The 25,763-nt window shown below is 42.2% G+C and overlaps 2 protein-coding genes across 3 annotated transcripts; one reads left to right on the top strand and one right to left on the bottom strand.

Moving 5' to 3' along the window:
* Positions 1–181: 181 nt before the first annotated feature.
* RPL36 (ribosomal protein L36) lies at positions 182–7,682 on the bottom strand. Of its 2 annotated transcripts, none has more exons than XM_070931740.1 (4): positions 7,600–7,682; positions 3,434–3,528; positions 1,100–1,234; positions 182–314 (listed from the first exon to the last, which is right to left on the bottom strand). In XM_070931740.1, exons 2-4 carry the CDS (start codon positions 3,524–3,526, stop codon positions 225–227), a joined length of 318 nt encoding a protein of 105 aa, XP_070787841.1. In that variant the 5' UTR covers positions 3,527–3,528; positions 7,600–7,682; the 3' UTR covers positions 182–224. The 2 variants fall into 2 exon arrangements, with proteins under 2 accessions (XP_070787841.1, XP_070787842.1); XM_070931741.1 differs by lacking the exon at positions 7,600–7,682 and adding an exon at positions 7,503–7,576.
* A 104-nt stretch (positions 7,683–7,786) lies between these two features.
* USE1 (unconventional SNARE in the ER 1) lies at positions 7,787–22,716 on the top strand. The gene is made up of 7 exons (XM_070943452.1): positions 7,787–7,928; positions 14,320–14,369; positions 15,268–15,346; positions 15,468–15,615; positions 16,819–16,849; positions 17,898–18,060; positions 18,351–22,716. Exons 1-7 carry the CDS (start codon positions 7,791–7,793, stop codon positions 18,531–18,533), a joined length of 792 nt encoding a protein of 263 aa, XP_070799553.1. The 5' UTR covers positions 7,787–7,790; the 3' UTR covers positions 18,534–22,716.
* Positions 22,717–25,763: the final 3,047 nt, after the last annotated feature.

Below are 25,763 nucleotides of genomic sequence, written 5' to 3'. Positions count from 1 at the left end.
ATTCTTTAGACACGTGGTATACCTTAAAGTCTTGTTGATCTGCATGGTTTAATGTTACATAAACAGCCCTTCCATAACTCTGTACATTTCAGGGTGATGATGACGACCTAAACCACCCCAAGGTGAGCTTTTCAACTCTGAATTTATAACCACCTAATCCAAAGAATATTCCACACACTGCTGGGCTTCTGAAATAAGCTTTATTGGGAACCAGGATGCAGAATTCAGTCCTTCTTGGCTGCTGCTTTCCTCATGGCTGCCAGGACGTTGCTGAGTTCTTCACGCTTCCTCTTGGCACGAATGTGAGTCCCTACCTGTGAGGATAAGGAGCAAAATGTGTTGGCATCTAAGAGCTAGAAACTTGGCAGAAAAGAACAGACGTGTGATGGAAACTGTCTGGAGAATATGCTGATTAGAAGAAAAAGGGGAAAAAAATCATTCTGGCCAATATGTCAGGGATCCAGCCTCATCCTCTTCCCCTGTTTCTTCCAGGATAAGGAAAACATTTTGGAGTAACAAAAGGCCAGGCCTTAAGAGACGCTAGGCCTGACTGGAACATGGCTGGTATTCACCAGGGCCAAACAACTTAATTATCCTGGCTGTTTTGGATTGCCTCCCAGCCACTTTTACAACAGCCGTCAGATCTTAGTTATTTCTGGATCAAGGAAAGGAGCTCTTGAATCAAGCTCAACTCCCCGTGACGTAAATAAGCACAACCATGCAGTTTTCTCGAGAGCAATACAAGCAAGTTGATAAGGTCCAATTCTGGGATTCTTTGCCCAACAGCCCTCCTGACAATTTTTAGAGGTCTGTCACCCAAGGGATAATCGGGCTTGATGCTGCTTCGCTTTATAGCACTGAAACCAGCTAGGTTAATCTTAACTGCAAAGGGGGCAAAGGGGCTCCTTTCTCAACTGGAACTGGGTGATGTGACCTCTCCTTCCAGGCGCTTTGTTCACTGTGGCAATGAACGGAAGGGCAGGAACACAATCCCCCCACACAGCACAAAGGAAAAACATAGTCCTCTGATGGTTCTGCCTTCAAGGGACAACCTGACAGACACCCAAAGACCCACCCAGCTGCTCTGCGCGACACTCACCCTTTTCTTTATGAACTTCAGAGCTCTCTTGTCTTTGGAGACTTTGAGCAACTCCATTGCTCGTCTCTCGTATGGCGCAAAACCGCACACTTCTCGGATCATGTCCCGTACAAATTTGGTGTGTTTGGTCAGCCGCTGTTGGGAGGGGAAAAAAAAAATAGTGCAACTGATTTCCATAAGGAGGCGCAACTGGTTATTAGAAAGAAAAGTTCCCACGTAGGGGCCTTCTACTTTTAGCATGTCTTTAAAGCCTTCCCTAAGGTGGTGCCATCCAGATGTACAACTTTCAGAATTCCAGGGTAGCATCAGGATAGGAAGACTACAACAATAAGAGAATAAGAACCAAGGAGGTAAGTCAAAGGCCTGTTGTCCTAGGCCAGTGATGGCTAACCTTTTTGCCATCGCATGCCAAAAAGCAATGGGGGGGGGGGTTCGAGCGTGCACATGCCCACACCCATAATTCAATGTGCCCCACCCCCCGTGCATGCATGTGCGACCCCGCTTTTGGCAGATGATGGCACGGTGGGCACGGTAGGCCCATTTTTTGCCCTCTCAAGGCTCCAGAGGCTTTCTAGGGGCCTGGGAAGGGCGAAAACAGCCTTCCCCACTCCCCTGGAGGCCAGAAACGGCCTGTTTCCCGACTTCCAGTGGGCCCGAAAGGCCCAAAAGTCAGCTGGCCAGTGCACGCATGTGGGCTGGAGCTGATCTAGGGCAATACTTGCGTGCCCAGATATGACTCCGCGTGCCACCTGTGGTACGCGTGCCATAGGTTCGCCATCACGGTCCTAGGCAGACTCCATCTAGAGGTATTGGGACAGACTGCTCCAAACTCTCACTATCTTGCATGCTGTGATAGCTGTGTACGATGCTGCAAAGCATCCTCCAAGATAGGATTGGAAGAACAAATGTGGAGTGATTTACAAGCATTCTTCTATAACAGGGGTCCCTAACATCCAGGCCGTGGCTGGTTCAGAACCGGGCATGACCAAGTGCCCAAACTGTCCCAAAGGTGCTTTTCCAAAAGGCAACAGGACTTTTTTGAGGACTTGCCTTTTGGAAAAGCACTTTGGAACAACCATGACCTGGATGACTGAGACAATAATAGATCAGTGCCCAAATCATGATTACACGATCGTGGGAATGCTGCAACTTCAAGGACCAGTCATCAATCCCGCTTGTTCAATCCTGTTGTTAACTTTGTACAGCTGCTGAGTGAGTGGTAAATGAAAACTATCTGCACTGATTTTGAAAAGGACAGTTCTTATGAGAGCTCTGGTGGCACAGTGGTTAGAACGCAGTACTGCAGGCTACTTCTGCTGACTGCAGAAGTAGCCTGCAGTTTGCGTCTCACAGGCTCAAGGTTGACTCAGCCTTCCAAGATGGGTAAGATGAGGACCCAGGTTGTGGGCAATATTCTGACACTGTCAACTGCTAAGAGAGGGCTGTAAAGCACTGTGAAGCAGTATATAAGTCTAAGTGCTATTGTTATGCGGGATTTGAATGAGTGATCCCAAAATCCATTACCTTCTTTTAGAATAACTACTGTACTTTTCAGAGTATAAGATGCACTCCCCCACCAAAAAAGAGAGGGTGGAAGTTTCTTATAAACCAAATACAGCCATTTTTGGCCTCCTGAAACCCCGCCCCACGCATCCTGATTTTGGCAATAACGGGGCCCATTTTTTACAAAATTGGGACGTGCAGAGGGCTTGGGGGGCCTGCAGAATGCTTCTGGGGGCTGGGGAGGGCAAAAACGGGACGCACGGAGGGCAAAAACTATTTTTTTTTCTTTTCCTCTTCAAAATCTTCGTGTGTCTTATACTCCGGTGCATTTTATAGTCCGAAAAATACGGTAATCCTGACTTCATTTGGAAATTTTCTTGAAACAGATCAGACTGCCCATTTTCTGGGGGCTGTCTACTCTGAGGAAACTTCACCAAGCTTGAACAACTGAAACCACTCTTCCTATGTTTGTTACTAATATAACACCTAGGTACAAGCCACAGCCTTTTTCTATTAGAATCTTGTTAGCCATTTCTTTTTTCATGGCAACCTTCAAATGAGGTCAAACCCAAAGAACTTAAGGTGATTCGGAATGAGGAGGGCTTGCAAAGTCTGCTACTTCAGGGGTCCCCAATCCCCAGGCTGCAGACTAATACCGGTCCATGGGCCATTGGGATCCGGGCCACCCAAACTTTATTTATACATGTGCAGGAAACTGGGTTGCATGCGCAAAACCATCCCTTCCCTCCCCCACTGTTGCTGGTCCATGGAACCAGAAAGATTGGGGACTGCTGTGGTACTTTTCCCATCTGTTCCAAAATCCAAACTTACCCCACGGCGTCGACAGTGTCGTGGCTTTGATACATTCTTGGTCACTTTGTGGCCTTTATTCAGGCCAACGGCCATTGGATATCGGATCGCCATGGCTAGAAAAGAGCAGAGAGAAGTTATGATTAGTCGTGTACTCTTTTGTTCCACCAATTCGCCCAAAGAGATGAGAGACAGCATGCTCTTCTATTCATGCCAAACAACTTGACTAATACCCTTTCCTGGACTACCTCACAGGATTGTTTTTGTGGGAAAAGTAGGAGGAAGGAGCGTGTACACTTCTTTGAGTTACTTATGAGCCATGGTGGTACAGTGGTTACAGTACAGTACTGTAGGCTATTTCTGCTAACTGCCAGCTGCCTGCAATTTGACAGATTGAATCTCACCAGGCTCAAGATTGACTCAGCCTTCCGTCCTTCCGAGGTGAGTAAAATGAGGACCCAGATTGTTGGGGGCAAGAGGCTGACTCTGTAAACCGCTTAGAGAGGGCTGTAAGGCGGTATATAAGTCTAAGTGCTATTGCTATAAAGTAATAAAGGCAGGATAAAAATCTAATAAATAAAAATCCCTCTCTGCTACCAATTACCATATTTTCTGGCGTATAAGACGACTGGGCATATAAGACAACCCCCGACTTTTCCTGTTAAAATATAGGGTTTGGGCTATACTCACTGTATAAGACTACCCCTCTTCCAACGCACACCAAATAAAAATTAAAAAATATCAACTGGCTCACCCACAATGTAAAAGCAGCTGTGCTAGACCCAAAATGGCCCCTGCAACAAGCAGGAAGCTCACACAGCCACAAAAAGCCCAAAAAAAACAACTTTCACACTTTACACACACAAAATTCCACATACAGCTTTGTGAGATTTTGTGTTTGTGTAGAGTGAAACACTACAGAAACACACTAAATCTCAGAAAGCTGCACAAATATTATTTTATTTTATTTTTATATGAAAGCTAAATTTAAAACTTCCTAAACTATAAATGGCTAGGTCTAAAAAAGAACAACTAAAAAAAACCCCAATTAACAATTTTTTTTAAAGCTCCCAAAGGGGAAAAACTGATAGTAAACAGGGGTCTCCAACCTTGGCAACTTTAAGACTTGTAGACTTCAACTCCCAGAATTCCTCAGCCAGCTTTGCTTTGCTGGCTGAGGAATTCTGGGAGTTGAAGTCCACAACTCCTTGCCAGCTTGATTGCAGGCAGGGAGTTGCTTGCTGATGGAATGGATTCAGGCAAGCAAAGCAAGGCAAGCGTTGCGACTAGCAGCTAAGGTAAGCAAGCTGGAGGGGGAAAATTTTTTTCTTTTACATGGCTCTGGCGATCCAAGCTGAGTTGCCTGATTAGCATGCAACTCAGCTGGGATGGTCAGAGCTTGGCTCATCAGAGCCTTTCGGGCTGGTCTGCCTGGTTACAGGAGAACGACACCCAGCGTATAAGATGACCCCCGACTTTTGAGAAGATTTTCAAGTGTTAAAAAGTCATCTTATACGCCTGAAAATACGGTAAATTTTCTTCAAGGAATGTGCAGCATTTCAGATCTGAAGGCAAGGTCCTTTGGAATGTAAATTCTCTGCAGCTCCATATATCAGTATATCTTTTCCTGGGATGACCCTATAGCAGCAGAGTACACAAGTACAGATAGTCCTCAATTTACGACCACGATTGAGCAGTTCATTGCAGTTCCTGAATTAGAAACATGGTTGTTAAGTGAATCTGGCTTCTCCATTAACTTTGCTTGTCAGAAGGTCACAAGTGGAGATCACATGACCCCAGGACACGGCAACTGTCATTAACATGAGCCACTTGCCAAGCATTCAAACCTTGATCATATGATCATGGGGAGGCTGCAGTGGTCGTAAGTATGAAACATGGTCATAAGTCACTTTTTCAGTGCCGTTGTAACTTTGATCGGTCACTAAATGAACTGTTGTAAATTGAGGACTACATGTATAATCTCAGATGTTACTGCAACTTCTTAGTTGCAGAAACTCAAGTGCTCTATCTGAAGGACCTTTTTGTTTCCAAAGCCCAGCACAGTCCTTCCTAATCACAGTAATTATTTATACTAATGAATTTACTTTTTCCCATTGATTAGTCTTTCAATAACATTGTAGAAAGATCCCCGGTTCTATTTCAACAGCACAACACTCCACTAAAAAGAGTTCGATCCAAATGGTCAAACCTGACTTCGAACCTCATAATAAATACACCGAGTTATAAAAATGATTAATTTCATTAAACTTTTGTTTCCTGGCATCAATATTGAAATAAGACAAGTAATAGCCACTGGTAGAAAAAAACCCGTCCTGGGCAATTAGCTCCTTTTCCAGAAAATAAAGGGGGAGTATAGGAAATACCGCCAGTCATTAAAAAGCACTGAACCACCCTTCTCAATACGTTTTAGAGACAGAAATTGGAAGATGTTTTCCACTCATACCCTACTTACAAAATTCCTCGACACAACTAGCAGGTCAACATGGGAACACTAGAATACTGGGCTAGACAGCCCCGGGGGAATCCTGGGAGTTGAAGTTTATACAACTTGTATAAAGTAGCCTTGGTGGAGCAGCGGACTAAAGTACCGTTAAATAGCACTTAGCTGCCAGCTGCCTGCAATTACTGCAAGTTCGAATCTCACCAGGCTCAAGGTTGACTCAGCCTTCCATCCTTCCGAGGTAGGTAAAATGAGGACCCGGATTGTGGGGGCAATAAGCTGACTTTGTATAAAAAAAGAACACCACTTGGGGGGGGGGGGCAAAAGCCCTACTAAGCAGGTATATACAAAAGTATGAAGGCTATTGCTTAAAAGCATTGTAAGCCACCCTGAGTCTTCAGAGAAGGGCGGCATATAAATTGAACCAATAAATAAATAAATAAACTTTGCCAGGTGAGTGAGAAACACAGACCTGATCCAACATAGTTCTTCTGTACATCATCAGTATAGCTTTAAGTTATTGCTTAAAAGCAGTTGTACCAGCTACTGTAGTAAGTGGAAATTCCACCAATATATGTTGTGTGTATGCACTAAGCTGCTTCCCCCCCACCCCACCCCACCCCAATCATTTTACTTGCTCTAAGCAAAGGGAAAAATTTGCCTTGGGGGTTTTTAAAAGTGGAAATGACATACTCCCTGCTTTTGGATGTCTCTTCCCTGATGAAATGGCAGTATAAGTTGGGACAGGGGTGGACAACTGTGGCCCTTTTACAACCTGTGGACTTCAACTCCCAGAATTCCTGAGACAGCCAAGCTGGCTCAGGAATTCTGGGAGTTGAAGTCCACAGGTCTTAAAGGGGCCATATTTGCCCACCCCTGAGTTGGGAGAAAAGTGGGTCGGCTGAATAGCAATGAATGGCCACTGCTGGCCTAGTCTTTGAAGGGATGTAGCATGCTGCAAAGCACTAGATCTTTTAGCTGGGAATAAGCAAGGACGATTGTTGACTTAGAGACCTATGAAAGGACCTGGTTCTCCCTTCCCCCTCCCCCCTTTTAAAACACTCCACCCCAACTGTTTTTGAGTCACGGTTTCGTGCTTTGATCATTCTTGCTTATGCTATTTACAAATCGCATCAACCTTAGAAGACTGTGACCTGTAAGAAGCAGAGGCAATCAGGACCTCGTGTAAATCTGAATTATAGAGCAGGGGCCTCCAACCATGGGCAACTTGAAGACCTGTGGACTTCAACTCCCAGAATTCCTCAGCCAGCAAAGCTGGCTGAGGAATTCTGGGAGTTGAAGTCCACAGGTCTTCAAGTTGCCCATGGTTGGAGGCCCCTGTTATAGAGCCATAGGGGCAAGGAATCCCCACTTACGTTAAGCAGCTTCCCAGTAAATTGCTGTGCATTGACCACTATGCCTGCTGCCCATCTTAAATCCTGCTAGCCTCCCTACAAATCCTGCGATTAGGCACGTCTTTTTTTAGATCCAACTGAAACGGATCGTGAGCCTGTTTATTCTGTTCAGAGTCCCCCGCGCCTTAAAACGCCTAGACGTTCACTGGACCCGACAGCCATTTCGTGACACAAATCTTTTGCCCCCCACCAGCCAGATCCGGGCCTAGATCACCTCTCCTTCCTTTCAGCCCGCTCCCCGACTGCTTCAGGCGGGAGGATGGACGCGGATCCTCCGAGATCGTTTTGGGATCCCAAACGAAAGAACTCACCTTCGTTGGGTTTGTGCCGCAAAAGGCCGCGCCGGAAGAGGGAGAGTCGAAGCTGCGCGCGCAACAGAAACCCGCTTCCGCTACAGTCATCCCACGACCATAGAGAGGAGGGCCAGAGTGGGATCCTGGGCTCAACGGGCAAAATGGCGGAGCGCTGATTGCTTTTTCAAATCCCGGGTCAGGCGAGAGCGATGAAGACGGTGACCGTGGAGGCTGGGATGGGTCCGATGCCGGTGCCCCGTGCAGAACTGAAGCTGGTCCGACTGTTGAGCCGGTGCGAGGCGATGGCGGCCGATAAACGAAATCCGGACGAGTGGCGGTTGGAGAAGGTCCGGAGGGCTGGGTGGGAAATGACAGGCACAGGCATGACTGCAGGCAGACATTGGACCAGAGTGTATTTTTTTTCCCTCTCTGCATGGAAGCGTTGAGTGGCCGAATTGCGACTTGTGCTATATTAAATAAATGAATTAATTTGCTTTTAAGTAAGAGATCGTCCCGTAGCATTAAAAAGCCTGGCTGCAAAACTTAATTGTGAATCTTTTGACAGCAGCCAGAATTGTATTTGCTAAAAATTGGAAAGGAGAAAAGTTACCTAATGATGAAGAAATTATTAAGAAAATGATGGAATGTGCTGAGATGAGTAAATTGATATTTGAAATAAGAGAGCAGGAAGATAGACAATATTATTTGATATGGGATTTATTTTACCAATGGATAGAGAATAAGAATTGGAAATAATTATGATATAAATGGATGTTGAAATCTTTGGAAATAAGCTAGCATGTTTAGTGATAAATTGAAGAGAGGAGGAGCACAAAAAATGCCACCGACTGAAACACTGTCTTTGATTGTATGGAATGATAATGTTTTTTTATATTCTGTTTTGTTTTGTTTTTTTGAAAAATAAAAAAAACTTAAAAAAAAAAGCCTGGCTAGTTGGCTAAGACACTTGTCGGTCAGAAACTTCGGCGGTTCGAATCCCTAGTACAGGTCTCTCCTGCGTGACCAGGGGGTTGGACTAGATGACCTCCAAGGTCCCTTCCAACTCTTACTGTTAAAAGTCCATTGTATTCCTTTATGGCAGGATGTTTACCTACGTTCAGTAGTCTCTGGCGGGTTTTTTTGGAACATGTCAGAAGTGTTTCCTAGCGATTACGTGGACATTCCCGTGTTTGGCTTTGGCTGAACCTTTGGAGCAGTTTGCCACCGGCTTCTTCATCCAGTTTTTTTTCTTTCTTTCTTAACTTCCTAATCTAATTGCAGCTGTGGAATATCCTGGTTTCCCATCCAAATACCTGCTCCATCTGATATTGTTAACTGTTGAAAATCAGGCTTGCTTAACTAAGTGCAGCTGCTTGCTGTTCATGTTGGAAGCTACTCTTAGTTTTAGCCCAACTTGCAATTGACTTGTGCTCACATATTGCGTTAATGCATGATTTGCATTGTATAAATTACAATTTGATCTGATTCACCTAATATGCCATAAATCTTGTTTAACAAACCGCAGTGCTTGTTTGCATAGCACACTAAACTCAAACAAATATTATTTTGGTTTATATTTATTTATTTACCTATTTATTTTTATATGCTGCCCTTCTCCGGAGACTCAGGGCGGCTTACAGTGCGTTAAGCAATAGCCTTCATCTTTTTGTATATTTATACAAAGTCAGTTTATTGTCCCCACAAACCGGGTCCTCATTTTACCCACCTTAGAAAGGATGGAAGGCTGAGTCGACCTTGAGCCTGGTGAGAATTGAACTCGCAGTAATTGCAAGCAGCTGGATGTTAAATGCTGCCTTAGTAGGAGGCATTAGCCTCCTACGCCACTCAGGCTCCTATATATAGTTCACACTATATATAGTGTGAACTAGGTCAGTAGGAACCCTGTTATAATTTATTTTTCTAATTTTTCAATCCAGCTTTGGCCACTATGATGCAGAAAAGATGTTGAGACTCTAGAAGGAATGCAGCCAAGCAATAAAGATGATTAGGAGGAGGGAAACTAAAACATTTGCACTGTTGCGGGAACTATGTCTTGTCTAAGAAGAGAAGGATTAGGGGTGACATGATAGTAGTCTTCCAATATCTGAGGGACTGTTGCAAAGAAGAGGGGGGTCAGATATTCCCCAAAGCACTTGAGGGCAAAACAAGACCTAAGGGATGATAACTTATCAAGGAGAGATTCAACCTAAAATTAAGGATAAATTTCCTGACAGTGAAAACAATCAGTGGAATGTCTTGCTTCCAAAAGTTGTGGGTGCCCGCTGGATCACTGGAGGTTTTTAAGAAGAGATTGGACAGCCATTTGTCCAGAATGGTATAGGGTCTCCTGCTTTGAGCAGGGGGTTGGACTAGATAACCTCCAAGGTTCCTTTCAACACTGTTATTCTATTTATTCATCCAATAAATTATAGTTAAACGTGAGTTCACATAAAATGCTGAGCCAAGGAACTACAGTATGTTATATTTATTTAAGATATGATAATCTCTTGTAGATGCACATGATTAAATTAGAAGTGCATTGAGCAAATAATTTAAAATAATGGATATTATATAATGAATATTCATATACACAACACAGTAAGATTGCATTATATTATTAAATGTTCTGAAAGGCTGTTGCCCCCTCAATACTAGCATACTGTACTTGTCCTACTGCTGCTTTTTTGTTTGATGTTCATGTTTTATTTGAATCCTCAGAGGTGTTTAGTACAAAAGGATTATTTCTCAGAGAAAAAAAGGTTAGCAAATTACAGAGGATTTCTGCATCTTTTAAAGAAATATAATTTTAATATAATATGTTTATACTCATAAAGTGCATTAATTTCCCCAGCCGATTTAATAGAATAACTCAGCAGTAAATTTTCATTATAAAAATTTGCTTCTTTGGTATCTGTTTCTTTCCTTTGCTTTCTGATCTGAAAATATTCATGAGTACTCATGAATATTTATGAGATAGATGAACAGCTATATACTGATATTGATTGTGCACGCTGTATGATGGTTAGACTGCCAATCTCCACTGGGTGTCTCCCTCAGTCCAACAAACAACTGATAACCGGCCTGTTATTTTGTGATGGAAGAGATGGGAGGAAATGAGCCTTTTACAATATGAGGTTGCCACGTCATGGAGTCCACTGAGTGTCAGGGTGGTGCAGGTCTTGGCCTTGAATTAGCAACCCCCATTCAGATACCGGCTATGAAATTTTAGGATAGTCAGTGCCAAGAGACTTACTCTTAATTAAAGCCACCTTGGAAAATGTAAATGTAAACGTGCCAATGTATTACTATCATTTAGGAAAGCTTTTTCAACTTTTTTTTCACTGAAAAAAAAGCATGGCTTATGTAAAATCAATTAAAAGCCAGACAATTTCTGCCCCACAGTCTAAAGGCTGAAAACAGAAAGAGGAAAACAACCAGATACAGGCATCAAATTGTCAAGGCATAATTTTAATACTGACTGCTTGGAATGGAATGACCAGCTGACCATCATTTGTGTCCCTACGAATAAAGAAAGACATTCCCTTTATTTTTATTTATTTATTTATTTGTTTATCAAATTTTGAAACCACCCATCTTCACAGAGGAACTCTGAGCAGTGTACAAGTAAAGCATTGTGTTCTATTATTAATATTTAATCCTAAATCTTTTCAAATATTGATTTCTATTTCAGAACGTAGCATTGAAGAAGAAAAAATGCCCTAAAGCATATAACATACTTGTGTACAGTATTCCACAGCCTGTTAATTTAGTTCACTTGTCATTGACAGAGACTCGGGTTTCATGATTTAGAGTTTTGGCAGCCTGCTCAGAAACTAAACATGATTATGAAGTCATTGGTTAACGGAGAGCCAGATCAGATGGTAGCAGTCAAAATATAGTGTCATAATTGTGAGGCTAAAAGACAATCCAGTTTTGTTATTGTGTCACTTCAAATTCTGATGCAGAGAAGGGATTTGATGTGAAATCTAGGATTGGTTATTAATAGCAAACGATGCTTACTTCATTGGAATAATTTTTCATCATACTTCCTTGGGATGTAGTTTCTAGATAGTTACATTTTTTTAAAAAAACCCTCCCTCTCTTTTTTTACAGATTGATGTTCTTAAATTGAGAGAATCACAGCACTTTAAAAATAAGCACATGTATTAACAGTGTAAGCTTTTATGAATCATAATACAGTAAATTTGATGAAATAGATTGTGTATTTGTTAGTTAATACAACTTTAAGGTGGCACAAGACCTAGTTATTTTTACTGTGGCATGCTAACAGAACTGCATCTGTAGAAATCCCATGACTGTTTACTCAGAAACAACTGCTGAATGCACTAGGAGTTAGTGTGTATGTTGGCATTGCAGCCTAAGTTTTTCTAACTTGTAGAATATAGTCAGAAGCTCAGATGACTTTTAAAACAAAGGTGATATACCTTGTAGATTCTTAGCAGGTAAAGGTTATTGATTGCTGTTAACATTGACAGAATGTTCTGTTCAGAGGCAATTTCCCTGTTTCAAAAACTGGAATTAAAGGGAAGTAGCTATCAATCTTATAGCTAGTTCATGGTCCAAGCTTAGTCTGATTCATTATCAGGAAGTAGCCACTATGAGTGCCACTTCTTGACTATCGGTGGGCTTTTCTTGTCATTGCAGTCTGGAGCTCAGTTAAGATGACCTCTAAGACTTTGATTCGCATAACCTAAAGTCCACTGAGATGCCACCATTAGAATTTGGTGGCAAGGCTTCTATGAAGAAAGAAATATCAATTTCTGGCCATAGAGCGCTCAAAACATCACAGTGTTATCAACATTGCCGGCAGCCTCCTGTCTTGTTTGGAGATTGAAAGGCAGATTCCCCAGGCTGAAAACATTGCAGAAATCTATTGTGCACCATTAGCCTCCTCTATGAAGTCTTAAAATAGGCCTAGTAGTTCCAATTAGAAAAGGATTCTCTTTGCTGGAGATTCAGCATCATAATTCATCAATGCCAGAGAGCAGCACACTGGCTTTACCAGAACTGGGGAAGGGCTGCTGCTTTGTTCTGATGTTCTGGAAGGAAGCAGATTTTCAGTTTTACAAAGAAGCTCCCAGACAGGGATCTAGCTATGAACAGCCCACCTTTTTCTCTCCACTCCTCAGAGAAACGTCATTGGCTCCAGTGTGGCATTTGGCTTGATGCCCCCATAGCTTACTTTTTTGTTGTTGTTTTTCTTTTTTGGGGGGAGACATGTGGATTCCTGTTCACCTCTTAAGGGTGAGGGTGGAGGGCTGGAGGAAAAGGTGGGGTTGCTGTTACAATTGGAGGTACATGCTTTCATTTATCATTTTCCCCCTTATCTGTCTGCCAAATTCAGGCATATCAAGTTCTGGAAAACTAATTAGGGTTGGCATTTCCTCAGTCATTTAGGAGTAAGAGACGCTGCCCCTCTCCCCCAGGTTTCTTAGGTAAAATGGTAGCTTAAGGCAGGGCCTGGTGGCTCAGCAGACTGATAACATTGTGATTAACACCAGCTGTCTGCAATTACTGTAAGTTCGAATCTCACCAGGCTCAAGGTTGACTCAGCCTTCCATCCATTTTACCAGGTAGGTAAAATGAGGACCCAGATTCTGGGGGCAATAAGCTGACTTTGTATAAATATACAAAAGTATGAAGGCTATTGCTTAACGCACTGTAAGCCGCCCTGAGTCTCCGGAGAAGGGCAGCATATAAATCAATTTTTTTTTTAAAAAAGGCTGCATTTTGTTCCGTCCTCACTATAGTCCTGGGAGGTAATGCTACAACTGACAGCAACACAATCAAGGTTACTTTCGCGTTTCATGCTTTAATGCAGTATTTTTCAACTTGGATGGCTGGAATTCAACTCTCAGAATTTTTTTCTCCCACAGAAAAAAAAACACCAGGAGCCACAAAACCTGGGTGGGCATGGCCAACTTGATATCATTCACTTCCACCAGTCACATGACCCTCCCTAGCCACGCCTACCCAGCCGGTCATTAGGGCAGAGAACCGGTTGTTAAAAAACACCGGGAACTACAAAACCCTTTTGACATCTCTCTCTCTCTCTCTCTCTCTCTCTCTCTCTCTCTCTCTCTCTCTCTCTCTCTCTCCCTCCCTCCCTCCCTCCCTCCCTCCCCCCCCCTGTGTCTCTCTCTGTCTCTGCCCTGGCTGCTTCTCCATCCCCCGCCATCGCCCTTACCTTCTCAAGCTAGGCGAGGAGTGACTGGGAGGGGAGGGCGAGGGGTTGTGCCAGCCAGTGGTGGGATCACCCAACAGGGAGCCACAGCAGAAGGCCCAAAGAGCCGCATGACACCCGCTCTAGTGGTTTGCCCTGTCAGTGTTGGTAGTCTTGGAGATTCTTTGGTTGGGTTGTTTACTGTTAGCCTGTTTGGTAGTTCCTTGATTTGGGGTATTGTTTAGTTGATTGTTGGTCTGATGTTAACCTTGGAGTTAATCTATGCTTATTTGGGTGCTGATTGCTGGTGGGGAGGTGTGTTGGTTTTTTTGTTCCCTTTTTGGGTTGTTAATTTTCTCTCTTGCATAGTATGTAGATACTGTTTAAGCCTATGTGTCTATTGTTTGACTGATATCTATTAATTTATCAGAGTGCCAGGCTTCTAGAAATTCTCTAGCATTTTTAGACTTGGCTTGTATTACTGGAGGCTAGATGGCCACATTTGACAGATTTGTGCTAATTATTCCAAATGTGCCATTTTGTTTTCTTCTTAGTACGTAGCTGCTCTGGAGGAGATGTTGCTCACATTGAAGAAACACTCCAGGTGAGTTGCTTTTTCTAGGATGTATATGGGTCTGCTTTGGTACGGATCCAATCCAATTTATAGTTCTAGGAAGGTGAAATAGGGTGGATAGATAGACGTCACATCAACTGGAATCTGGGGTTTTATGTTCAGAGTTTTAATGCCAGGCCTCTGACAATTCTGTCTTTGTAGGGAATATTAACCTTTGCTGGTAATCAATTCCATTTTAATTAGGTTATTTTGGCAAGCACAAAGTAATAATCAGATTTCACTTCTAGCTTCTGTGTGTCACATATTGCAAAAGATTCTTGGAAATGAACCTGGTGTAGGAAATGAGCCAGAAAATGACAGTATAGAACAGGAATTGGTGGCAATTCTTCATTGCCTCTAAGGAAAATCCTGAATCACTGTATCATAGATAGGAGATGTACAGCTTAAATTCCCATCATCCCTGACCATTGGCAATGCTGGGTAAGGAGATGGAGTTGGAAACCACAAATATATAGAAAATCAGTTTTATTTTTTTATTTTTAATTTCCTAATGTTGCTGTTGAATTGAACCATATCTTAGTTTCACTCCTGGTTAGACCGTCCTAGCTAATCCTGATGGCCTTCTCCACTCCATGAGGATGAGAAATGAGAGGAAGATGTATGAGGAGTCCCAAAGGTGCTTTTTCAAGAGGCAGTTTGACTTTATTTTTTCCTTGAAGACATTCGCACACAAGAAGCTTCTTTAGTTCTGTTCTGAAGAAGCTTCTTGGATGAGAAGTGAAACATCTTCAAGGAAAAAACAAAGGAAGTCCAGTTGCCTCTTGAAAAAACACTTTTGGGACAACCATGACCTGGATGACTGAGAAACCCCATAGAGCATTTTTCTCTATACAGTAGTTCTTGTCTCAGATTTGTGATTCCCTTTCAGCAAACCAGCTCCTGAAGTACTGAATGAATATTCTCGTAAGGTGGATTTTTTAAAGGGCTTGCTAGAAGCAGAGAAATTGGTAAGCTCCTTGTTTGTGATTTTTCTTTTTTAACCCTTTTCGAGAACCTCTTCTCAAGTGACCCTCTGTTGGGAGAGGGTCAGTCATTAGGTACCTTTTGCTCTCTCTTTTTTTTTTCCAGTCATCCTCTTCTGAGAAGGCATTGGCAAATCAGTTTCTGGCTCCTGGGAGAACTCCTACCACTGCCAAAGAGCGGACCCCAGCAACAAAAACCGTACATCTACAGACCAAGGCCCGCTTTATGGGCGAGATGAGAAATGAGCTGCTTGGTACAGTATGTCTTCTTAGCCAATAGTACAATCACACGTCCTAAAACAGTTCCTCTTCATTTTTGTTTCTGGGCATCCATTTGTTCAAGTTTCTGTAGTACTGCTTCCTTCATCCCAACTCTCTCTGCCTTCCCCCCCCCCCTTTTTTTTTTTTGCTATATGTTTTTTGGTGGTATAGCAATAGCACTTAGACTTACATACCGCTTCACAGTGCTTTTACAGCCTTCTCTAAGCGATATACAGAGTCAGCCTATTGCCCCCAACAATCTGCGTCCTCATTTTACCGACCTCGGGAGGATGGAAGGCTGAGTCAACCTTGAGCCGGTGAGATTCGAACTGCCAAACTTTTGGCAGCCGGCAGTCAGCTGAAGTAGCCTGCAATACTGCACTTTAACCTCTGCACCACCACGGCTCTTACCTTTTATAGCAAGGTCAAATAATTAACTGAAGGACCTTGGTTTCTTGATATAGGTGGAGCTAGTTGTCTCTTGATCTATGTAATGAAGTGGTATCTTACTCTCACTTTACTCTCATTTACTCTCACTAGAGGGCCTGAAATTATTTGGCAGAGGTCAAAAGATTCAAAATCGCAAAGACCCTTTCTCATGCCATTTATTACTGAACTCTTTATTTCTCCTCTCTTTCTGCCTTCCCAGGACCCTTCCTATATCAATGGTAAGTGTGTACTGATCATGCGGGGTGTGCAAAAGGACTCTGGAGGTTGCAGGACAAAATATTTAAACTCCCCAGCATTATGCAATATAATACATGATTATTTATATCCTACACTTCACTAGATTTTCCATTTTTTCCCTCATCTGGGATTGTAGCCCTGTAAATTCCCAACTGATCGTTATGCCGAGTTGCCCTCTGATTGTCTTGAAAATTCCTGTCTGTAACCAGAAGCTGGATATGCCTGCTGCTGTCATCTTTTTTGGCCCATCAGCAAATACTGGGAAAATGTCCTTTTAAGTTATTATATGCCCCTCTTCACCCCTGATTCTCTGCCAGCTTGCCTTTTCCTTCCTTACTGCTGGCTTCCCCTTATGCATAAAAAAGTGGTGTAATTTCTGTTTGCATCTTTGCATCAATTCATATCTTTAAGATTTACCAAATAAACTGATTTCCAGGACAAGAGCATTTGTTCATTGTTTATACGTATAAATATAGCTATGGGTATAAATATTTTTTTCCCCTTCACAGATTTGGAAGAGAAAAATTTAAGGAAACGCATGTGAGTATTTGGCGGTTTCAAGAAAAGGGGATCGGGGAAGTAAGAGTTGCAATCATTTTGTTCAGACTATATAAATACTTTGAAGTGTCAGGGAAATGGAAATTGGTAAGGGAAAAGAGGTAATACTTAAGAATAATTTTGCCCTGTTTAGAGTTCAAAGTAAACTAATTTTACTTTGAAAGTAAAACTTCCCTTAGTTCCATGGTTTCATGAGAAACACAAGCCTGGTTTTGTCTTATTTCTGTTGGGGGGATGGAAAAGTTCAGAGAGTTCTGTTCCTCAAAAATCCTCAACTATTTTCCCATTTCCAGCTTTGGATGGAGTCTGTGATTACCTGCTTGCAATCACATTATACTGTACCTTGCGTTGTGGAATATAGAGATAAATGCTTCTCTGTGGACCCCCTCACCTCCTCAAACTAGTCAACCCATGCCTATTTTCTTACCTAAAAGAAAAACAGAATGACCAGTGTGGGCAAAAAAGCAATGGAACAGGAGTGACTTCCAACTTCCTGCTGGCTTTCCCATTGAATTTCCTTCTAGGAATCTGGTAGAGAGTATTCAAAATCTTCCCTTCCCTCCTGTTCCGTTCTGATAATTAAGTGGCTTCTGTTGGGTGGGTGAGGGGAGCAAGGGATTGCAAGACTGGCTGGGAAACTGTGATCACAGCAGTCAGTAACATTGAACGAGCCACAACTTTGGGAAAGTTCCCATGGATTTGGGGCACATTCTATAAATTAGCACCAGAATAGGTTCAAAAATTGTTATTCTATGATGCCCCATTTCACCCAATTAAATAATACCATAACAAGAGTTTTAGTAGTATATAAAAGCTATATTTGAGTATCCCTCTTCAAGATGCAAAGAGGAATGCAGTTGCATTAAACAGCCTCATACAGCCTCCTGCACTCGTGATGGAGCTTTTCTTTTGAGCTGACATGGGCATGTAGCATCTTCTTATCATACACAATTAGCACCAAAAGCCAATTGTACATAAGCAGTCTTTTTAAGGTGTGCCAATAAGGAGATCTCTCCCCCCCCCCCCACAGTACTCCAGTTCCTGATGAGAAGCAATCAGCTGCCGAACTGGATGCAGTCCTGCAGCACCATCACACCATCCAGGAGAAGTTAGCTGAAGAGATGTTGCACCTGGCACGCAATCTCAAGAACAACACTCTTGTGGCACAGAATGTGATCAAGCAAGATAACCAGGTACAGCCTGACCCCCCTCCCCCCCAAGTGTGAATTCTGTACAGTTATTTTGTAATTGTGTCTGATTTTGAGAAAGTGCTTTGTCCTTGTCAGAGCATTACGGGCAGAGCCAAACAGTACTTGTTGGCATGGCACTCAAGTACTATAAGTTTCCCCTTTCCTGAAAAAGCATTTTTTGTTGAGTTTCTCCAAAGACGTGATGTGCAATCAAGCAACATTTTGCGCCTTCTCCTGCACCTGCCCGCATTTTGCTGGTTTTCAAAACATTGACACTTTATGATTTATTTCAGACCTTGACGCAGTCACTCAAGCTGGCTGACCATAACTTTGAGAAACTGAAGAATGAATCAGATCGCCTGGAACAGCATGCCAAGAAATCTGTCAACTGGCTTCTCTGGCTAATGTTGATCGTTGTCTGTTTCATTTTCATCAGCATGATCCTGTTCATCAGAATCTTCCCAAAACTAAGATGATTCCTGGGCTGGTGTCAGCAGCAGCAGCAGCAGCAGCAGCCTGGCACCTTATCTTCTTCATTATTTTAACCCATCAAACCTTGCTGGGCTTTTGTAACTTGGTGAAAATGCTCAATGGGAGAATAATTTGGTTGCAACAAGTTCATAGAATCTAAGCTGAAATGTTTTCCTCCTGCTTGAAAGACTGAATAGGAAAGCTTCTGCATTGTTATAGCAGGATTTAGCAATTTATGGGACTTATACAACAACCCCAGAAGTTCCTGTTTTTATGGCCTACAGCCCCCCAAGAGGGGGCACCATATTTTAAATAACAAAAGCTAAAGGGAAGGGGGAAAGCAATAGAAGTGGAGCTTCTGAATTTAACATATCTATTTAGAAGCAAATAATCCTGTAAGGAATGTGGTGACCCGCTGTGGGGCAAAATAGTAACAAATCTTTTGGTTAGCAAAAGTTTTCCATTCCTGAATTACAATTCAACAAAGGGTTCTCCTTGCTGCTGGTGAGAAGCAGAGTTAGGTGAATTGAAAATAGAAGGTCACTTCACCTACTGTGGTTGGGGTGTGGGGAGGGGTTGAAAGAGAAAAAGGTAATACTTAGCTGTTCTTAATGACTTTTCTTTCACAGATCAGTCTCTACAATATTGTTTTGATCATTGGGTTCACTGACAAAGTACTCCTTAGCATACAACAACCCTGGGCTATAGAAGCTTTCCCAATTTTCTTTGCTTTGGAATGCTGAAATACTCCTTCATGAATATATTTGCTAGTCCCCCCTGCTTCTGGGGACTATGTCTTTGTGGGAGATGGTTACATTTCTAGGGAGACATTCATGACAGATTGGCAGTTAAGTGACCTTGAAGAATGAAAAGGTGGCACTGTTAAGTCTTTGGAATCAGTGCTGCTTGATGGAGGGCCTCCACAAATTTGGATGTTGCAGCAATATAAGACTGAGGGCATCCCCTTTTTTCATTTGATATATTAACTGAGAGGAGTCTGTAAGGGAAGAATTCAGATTTACCAATTGAAGATAGATTGGGCCTCATCTAAACATAGATGTACGTTTGAGAATGAATTCATGGTCGTCTGGACTGTGGATGTTATTCCTTTGCACATTCCAAAAAAATGGTAGAGCAAAGAAGTGGGTGAGTGGAGGTATTTTATGGGCATTTTTCATTAACAACCATCCTGAAAGTACCGCACCAGCAGTGTGGTTAATAATCTGTAGGAAACAGCAACTCCCCCCAATTGGGCCTCAGCATTTTAACTTCGCATTTACACAGCAGAAGGGATGGGCACAAAAAAGTGCAATCCCTTCAGGGAGAGGAGTGTCGCCGCCTTTGCTGCTCACACAGAAGCTGCTACTGCTGTTGTGCTGTAATTTCTGAGCCTGTTCCCCCATTTCCTACCCCCTACCTCCCCAGTTAAGAAGTGCTGACTTGGAGTCAGCTCATTAAGCTGTAGATGAGGCTGGCAGTTAACCCGAACTGCCTGTATGCTTGTTGCATTGTCAACTTCCATGTCACGACTTGCACGTTATAAATTGTTGTAACTCTGATGTATTCTCTTGCAAGTTGCCTGCAAGAGGCTCTTTGCGGTAAAGGCTGAGCCTTGTAAACCTTGAGAAGAGAGCTTTGCTACTTTCCTAGTGTCATAAACATATGGTAAGATCATGGAAATGTCAAGCTGCTGGATCAGAATGCAACTTTTGGCCTTCGCTAAGATAAAAGAACCTGACACAAGACCAAATCTTGGTCCACTGCAGTTGGGTAGCCAATAAATTTAAATTAACAAAAGCCTGTATTGGATCAGCACTTTTCTAGGGCAATATTTTCCACGTAGCTATTTTAAGAGGTGTGGACTTCAACTCCCAGTATACCACAGCCAGCAATGTACCCATCCCTTCTGCTGTGTAAAAGCTGGCTGGGTTATTCTGGGAGTTGAAGTCCACACCTCTTAAAATGGCTAAGATTAGAAACGGTGCCCTAGGCCTGCAGAAGAGAGGTCAGTCACCATCACCTATCGGGAACTGATCATGCCACCATGTGCTCTACTGCTGTGTGATGATTTTCCAGAACTTTGTTTGCTTTGGCAATTTGGCTTCTGCCATTTCCATTTTTGCTATTACTATCACAATAGAGGATCTGATATTTCCTGTCTAAGCCAAAGAAGCTTGGAAAGATTTTCCTTATATAATAGGCCAAGGATCTCCATGCTTCCTGCTGCTTCCTATCAGTAGCTAGGAAGGGTAAAGTTGGAAGATGATGCAGATGTGTACGTGTTTCCAGGTTCAGTACTTGCCAGGAGATTTGGGGAACGGGGGAACATTATGTTCCAAGCTTTCAGTTATAGAACTGGTGACAAACAAGGATATCCTCTGGTTTAGGGAGTTAGATTTAGAAAGTGGATGTCAGATATAATACAAAACTGGAACATCAATATTGCTATATCTTTCCGGAAGTATCCTTGCCCCAATACTGAAAGAACGTCAGTGTTTGGAAAGTCCACCCATCATGTATCATTATCTTGAATTGAGATTATTTGTGGGAATCCAACTGATCTCCCCAGATTTAATCTGGTGGTTTTGCACCATGGTTGTAAAAGTGACATTTGTTGATTCTTAACCCTGCAACAGGCAAAAGGATGGCAATGAAAGTTTTGCATATATCAGATTCCTGATTTAAGTGGGTGAAGTCAGGCATTCAATAAGAAACAAAAATCTCTTATGTTGATGTGGGAAACAGCAATAAATCAAAAGAAAAAGAAAAGAGGGAAATCTCAAAAGCACCTTGTTGCTTGCATGATTTAGTAGTTGTACTAAAAAAAATGAAATCGCCCTAACCAAGGGGAAATTTTAGTTATTATTAAATGAGGGTGGGCCTGGCATGGGAATTGCCTTCTTCTCTCCTTACTGCCAAGACAGCCCATTACATCTGGCCTCATGGGACTTAACAGCAATGAAATGAATCAGTTTCATGCATAAATTCAATTGCTACTGGCTCCAAACCATTGTATAGTGTGTTATCTTGAAAACTGTGCAATAGTTGTTTTGTGTGGTTTTAGTCACAGTGGGAATGGCTGACAATGTCAAATCTCAAGGGTGGTGGTCAGCTTGATGTATAATGGGAGGTTTTAGAAAAGAGGGCAAGAAATCTTATGGTGGAAATTCAGGTATCATGATACTTGGACTGATTCCTGGACTCTAAGCACATTGACACAAATGTTATTTCTCATGTGCTAAGTTTTCTAGGGGATTGGGATGGCTTGCAGCTCATTACTAAAGCTAGCCTCAATTCATGCTATAAGAAACAAGAAAAATTTAACCCATCTAAATGATATTCCTTGTTGTAGAATCAGAGTTGAAAGTAAAAGCTGCTCAACAGTGTAACTAAAAATGGCAGGGCCCCTTTTATTGTGTATGTTCAGACAGAGATTAGATAGCTATTTGTTGGGAATACTTTATTTCGGATTCCTGTACTAAGGCAGGGGGCGGGGACTTGATTGCCTAAATGACTGCCAGTTCTGATTTTATTAATCATTTGTCCATTGAATCCAACTCAAGAATCCAAATTGAAGCAATTTGGCTTTCTTTTACTTTAGTCAGTAAACCACTTTCCGCAATTGTCTAGTGTTACTATTGAACTGCTTTTTTTCTAAGATTCATTCAAAATATTAACAAATATGTCCTGGTCCTGGGATGATGGGCCAGGTCTCCTATCTTGGAGTCCTACAATTGTTGCTCTGAGTATTTAAAATTAACTACTTTAAGTCTGAGGTGCACACCCCACTCTTTTCAGCTTTAATTTCCCTTAAAATTCATTGTGATTTTGTCTACATTTTCCATATGGAATTTTAAAAAAGGGATTATTGCTGTTTTCCTTCACCCACTAAAAAAAATTACAGTATCAAGGCAAATTAGGAATTTCCTGGATGAAGTAAATTTGGCAGAATTTGCTCCCAACAGATATCAGCATAAAGGAAACATTTTATCACACTTTAAAAGATCTGCCATTTACTCAAGAGTAAAAATCATCACATGTTCTTCATTGGACAGGCAATACCTTTTTCTAATTCTTCTGTTTATTATAAACGTGTATATTTCAGCTGCTAGTTTCTGCTGCAGTTATTATTTTGCCTTTGTACACTAATAACTGAAATTCATGTTATTTCTCGTACTCTGAACATTATTGGATAGTCAAATAAAAGCTATAAACTCTGCCAATGTTCATTTTGATTTTTCAATACTTCATTAGATGAAAATATAGCACTATTCTTGTTTTCCTCTAAAATGTACAAACTATTATCTGAGGTATTTATATTAGCCCTTGGGATTGTTTGAAATCTTATTAAAGCTTGTCATATTTCAGCTAAACACAATTTACTACTCCTGTGAAGTGCAACTGATTTCATGTCAGCAGTTCAACATCCAGATAATTCAGACCATGACTCCAGAAACAAATATAGGATCACAGTATTGGAAGGACTTTGAAGGTCTTAGTCTAACCTCCTGCCCAAGGCAGAAGTCCTCATTTGATCTGAGACAAATGGTTGTCCAATCTTTTTTTGAAAGCCGGCTACGATGGATCACCCAAACTCCAAGAGGCAAGCTGTTCCATTGCTTAATAGTCCTCACTGTCAGGAAACCTCCTTTCCTTTACCCATTCTCCATAGGAATTAGCCTCCAGCTGCCCTCTTACCATATTTGTTGCCCTTCTCTCTTTTTCTAGGGCCTCAGCATCTTTTTTATACAGGTAGCAAAATTCAGGGGTGAGATTCAACTGGTTTGAACCAGTTCAGGCGAACCAGTAGGGACAATTTGAATCGGTTCGCCGAACTGCTAAAAAACACCCCTGGTTGGCCCCGCCCACCCCCACCCGGTCACCACTCACCCTGCCCTATATATGTTGCCTTTGCCACGCGACCCAGCCAGTCACCTCGCCAGTTGCCTCACCCGCTCAGCTCACCAAAGGTAAGCAATGCATGCTTCCTGCTCGCCCTTCACCTTGGGTTGGGGGCCAGGGCCCAGGGACGCGCCATTCCCCAAGGCCCTGAAGTTGCCACCCGCCTTGACCGGGTCGGGAAACGTGCAATTCCCTGGATCCAGCCTTGCCCCGGAGCAACTGCCCGCTTGACGCCTGCTCGCCCTCTGCCTCACCTACCTTCATGCCTGGGGGGGGGAGGGCATGGCGAGGCAAGGCTGCCTTACACGCCAAGAAAATAACCAGTGGTTGTTTTTGGCTGCCTTCTGAGCAGTTCTCAAATTAGTAACATGGTTGTTAAGTGAATCTGGTTTCCCCATTGGCTTTGTTTGTCAGAAGATCACAAAAGGGGATCACATGACTTTTGGACATTGCAACCATACATGTGAGTCAATTATCAAGCATTCAAGTGTAGATCATGTGACCATGGGGATGCTGCAATGGTCATAAGTGTGAAATAGCAATAGCACTTAGACTTATATACCGCTTCACAGTACTTTACAGCCCTAAGTGGTTTACAGAATTAGCATATTGCCCCCAACAATCTGGGTCCTCATCATAAGTCACTTCCTTCAGTGCCATTGTAACTTTGAATGATCATTAAATGAATTGTTGTAAGTCGAGGACTACTTGTATTGTATTGTGACCATGACTGGATGCAGTATTCTCTGTGGTCCCACCAGTGCCATACAGAGCAATATTATCCTTTCCCTTGATCCTGATACTATCCCTTTATTGCTGCAGCCCAGGATAAAGCAGCCTTTTCAGTAAAGCACACTGCTGAATCATAATTAAGCAACAGTCCACCAGGACATCTAAATCCTCATCAGCATTACTGTTGACCCAATTACTGCCTAATATGTTCTTATGCACCTGGTTTTTGATGCCTAAGTGGATTACCATTTCTCATCACTGACTGCATCTTGTTGACTAGGCCCAATGGTCAACTGTCAGGTTTCTTCTGGATCTTAAACTTATCTTCCAAAGTGCTAGCAATTCTCTCTAGCTCTATGTCATCTGCAAATTTGATGATCCCTTCAATCTTCTCATCTAGGTTATTTATGAAGATGTTGAAGAGCACTATGCTGAAGACAGAATCTTGAGGATCTTCACTGCATGCTTCTTTCCACATAGATGTAGTTCCATTAAGAACCACCTCCCTCAAGAGTTGGTTAGCCAACTGCAAATTCATCTTGTAGTGGTACTGTCTATTCCACATTGTTCAATCTTGCCAAGAAGTAGGCTGTGGTTTGCTTTTATCAAATGCCTTAGAGATATCCAAGGATGCTATATCCACAGCATTTCCTTGACCCACTAATTTAGTCACCTTATCATATAAGGCAGTAAGATTTGTTTTGCATCACCTATTCTTAACAAACCCATGCTGGCTTCTAGTAATCACCTTGTTAATTCCTAGGTGCTCACAAACCTGTTGCTTGATTGCCTTTTCTAGGATTTTGCCACAGGCTGATTGGTCTGTAGTTTCTCAATGATCTCTCCCATTGATACAATAAAGTTAGCCATCTATTTGCAGCATTATTTCTTGTCCCAGCGACTGGAAAGATGGATGAGAATGCCACCAGATCCTCCAGGGTCTTCCTGCTTAGGTCAGTAAAGGTCATGGTGATCGTTTTAGATATTCTTTCTTACGTGCTTCAATGCCATTTGGATCAGCTAAACCTTGGGAGTTGTTCTCTCACACCCGTTCTTGGCTGACATCATACTATTCAAACCGATACTCTTAAGAATTTGAACAAAACACGATACTTAAGAAATCATTATGTTCTGGGCTACAAATGTGAATACAGAAGTAGGAGAATAAAGATATGGCAACTGTTTCCATTAGTTGCCAGAAAATAAATTACAATATACTGAAGGGAGCATAAATGTCTAAGGATCCTGTTAAATACAATAATAGGGAGCTGGTTTGTTTTTGATTTAGTATGTCAAATGAACACTGTAACTGTTGCCACTGTAGTTTGTAAATCTTGGTTTCTAAATCAGTATAAAAATGTTCAATTTTTTCTGGCTGGAATATAGATATCCTCTCCCTTTAAAAAAATGACCTTCAAAGATTGGAGGAGATACATTGACCAAAGGGTATGGTATGGTACTTGGAATTTTCAGTTCTTTTTAAAACACATGGAGAGTTTTTAAAATCCTAAAATAGATATACTAAGCCTACCGCTATTGTTTAAAGTTAAAGTTTTGTCTTTAACACTAATTCTGAGAGTACTGCACTAGTTGCCCATGGG

The sequence above is a fragment of the Pituophis catenifer genome, unplaced genomic scaffold, assembly GCF_029215685.1.
Source record: "Pituophis catenifer annectens isolate HBS135680 unplaced genomic scaffold, rPitCat1.0.hap2 SCAF_1, whole genome shotgun sequence".
Classification (NCBI taxonomy): Eukaryota; Metazoa; Chordata; class Lepidosauria; order Squamata; family Colubridae; genus Pituophis; species Pituophis catenifer.
This window is presented reverse-complemented; position numbering and strand designations above follow the sequence as displayed.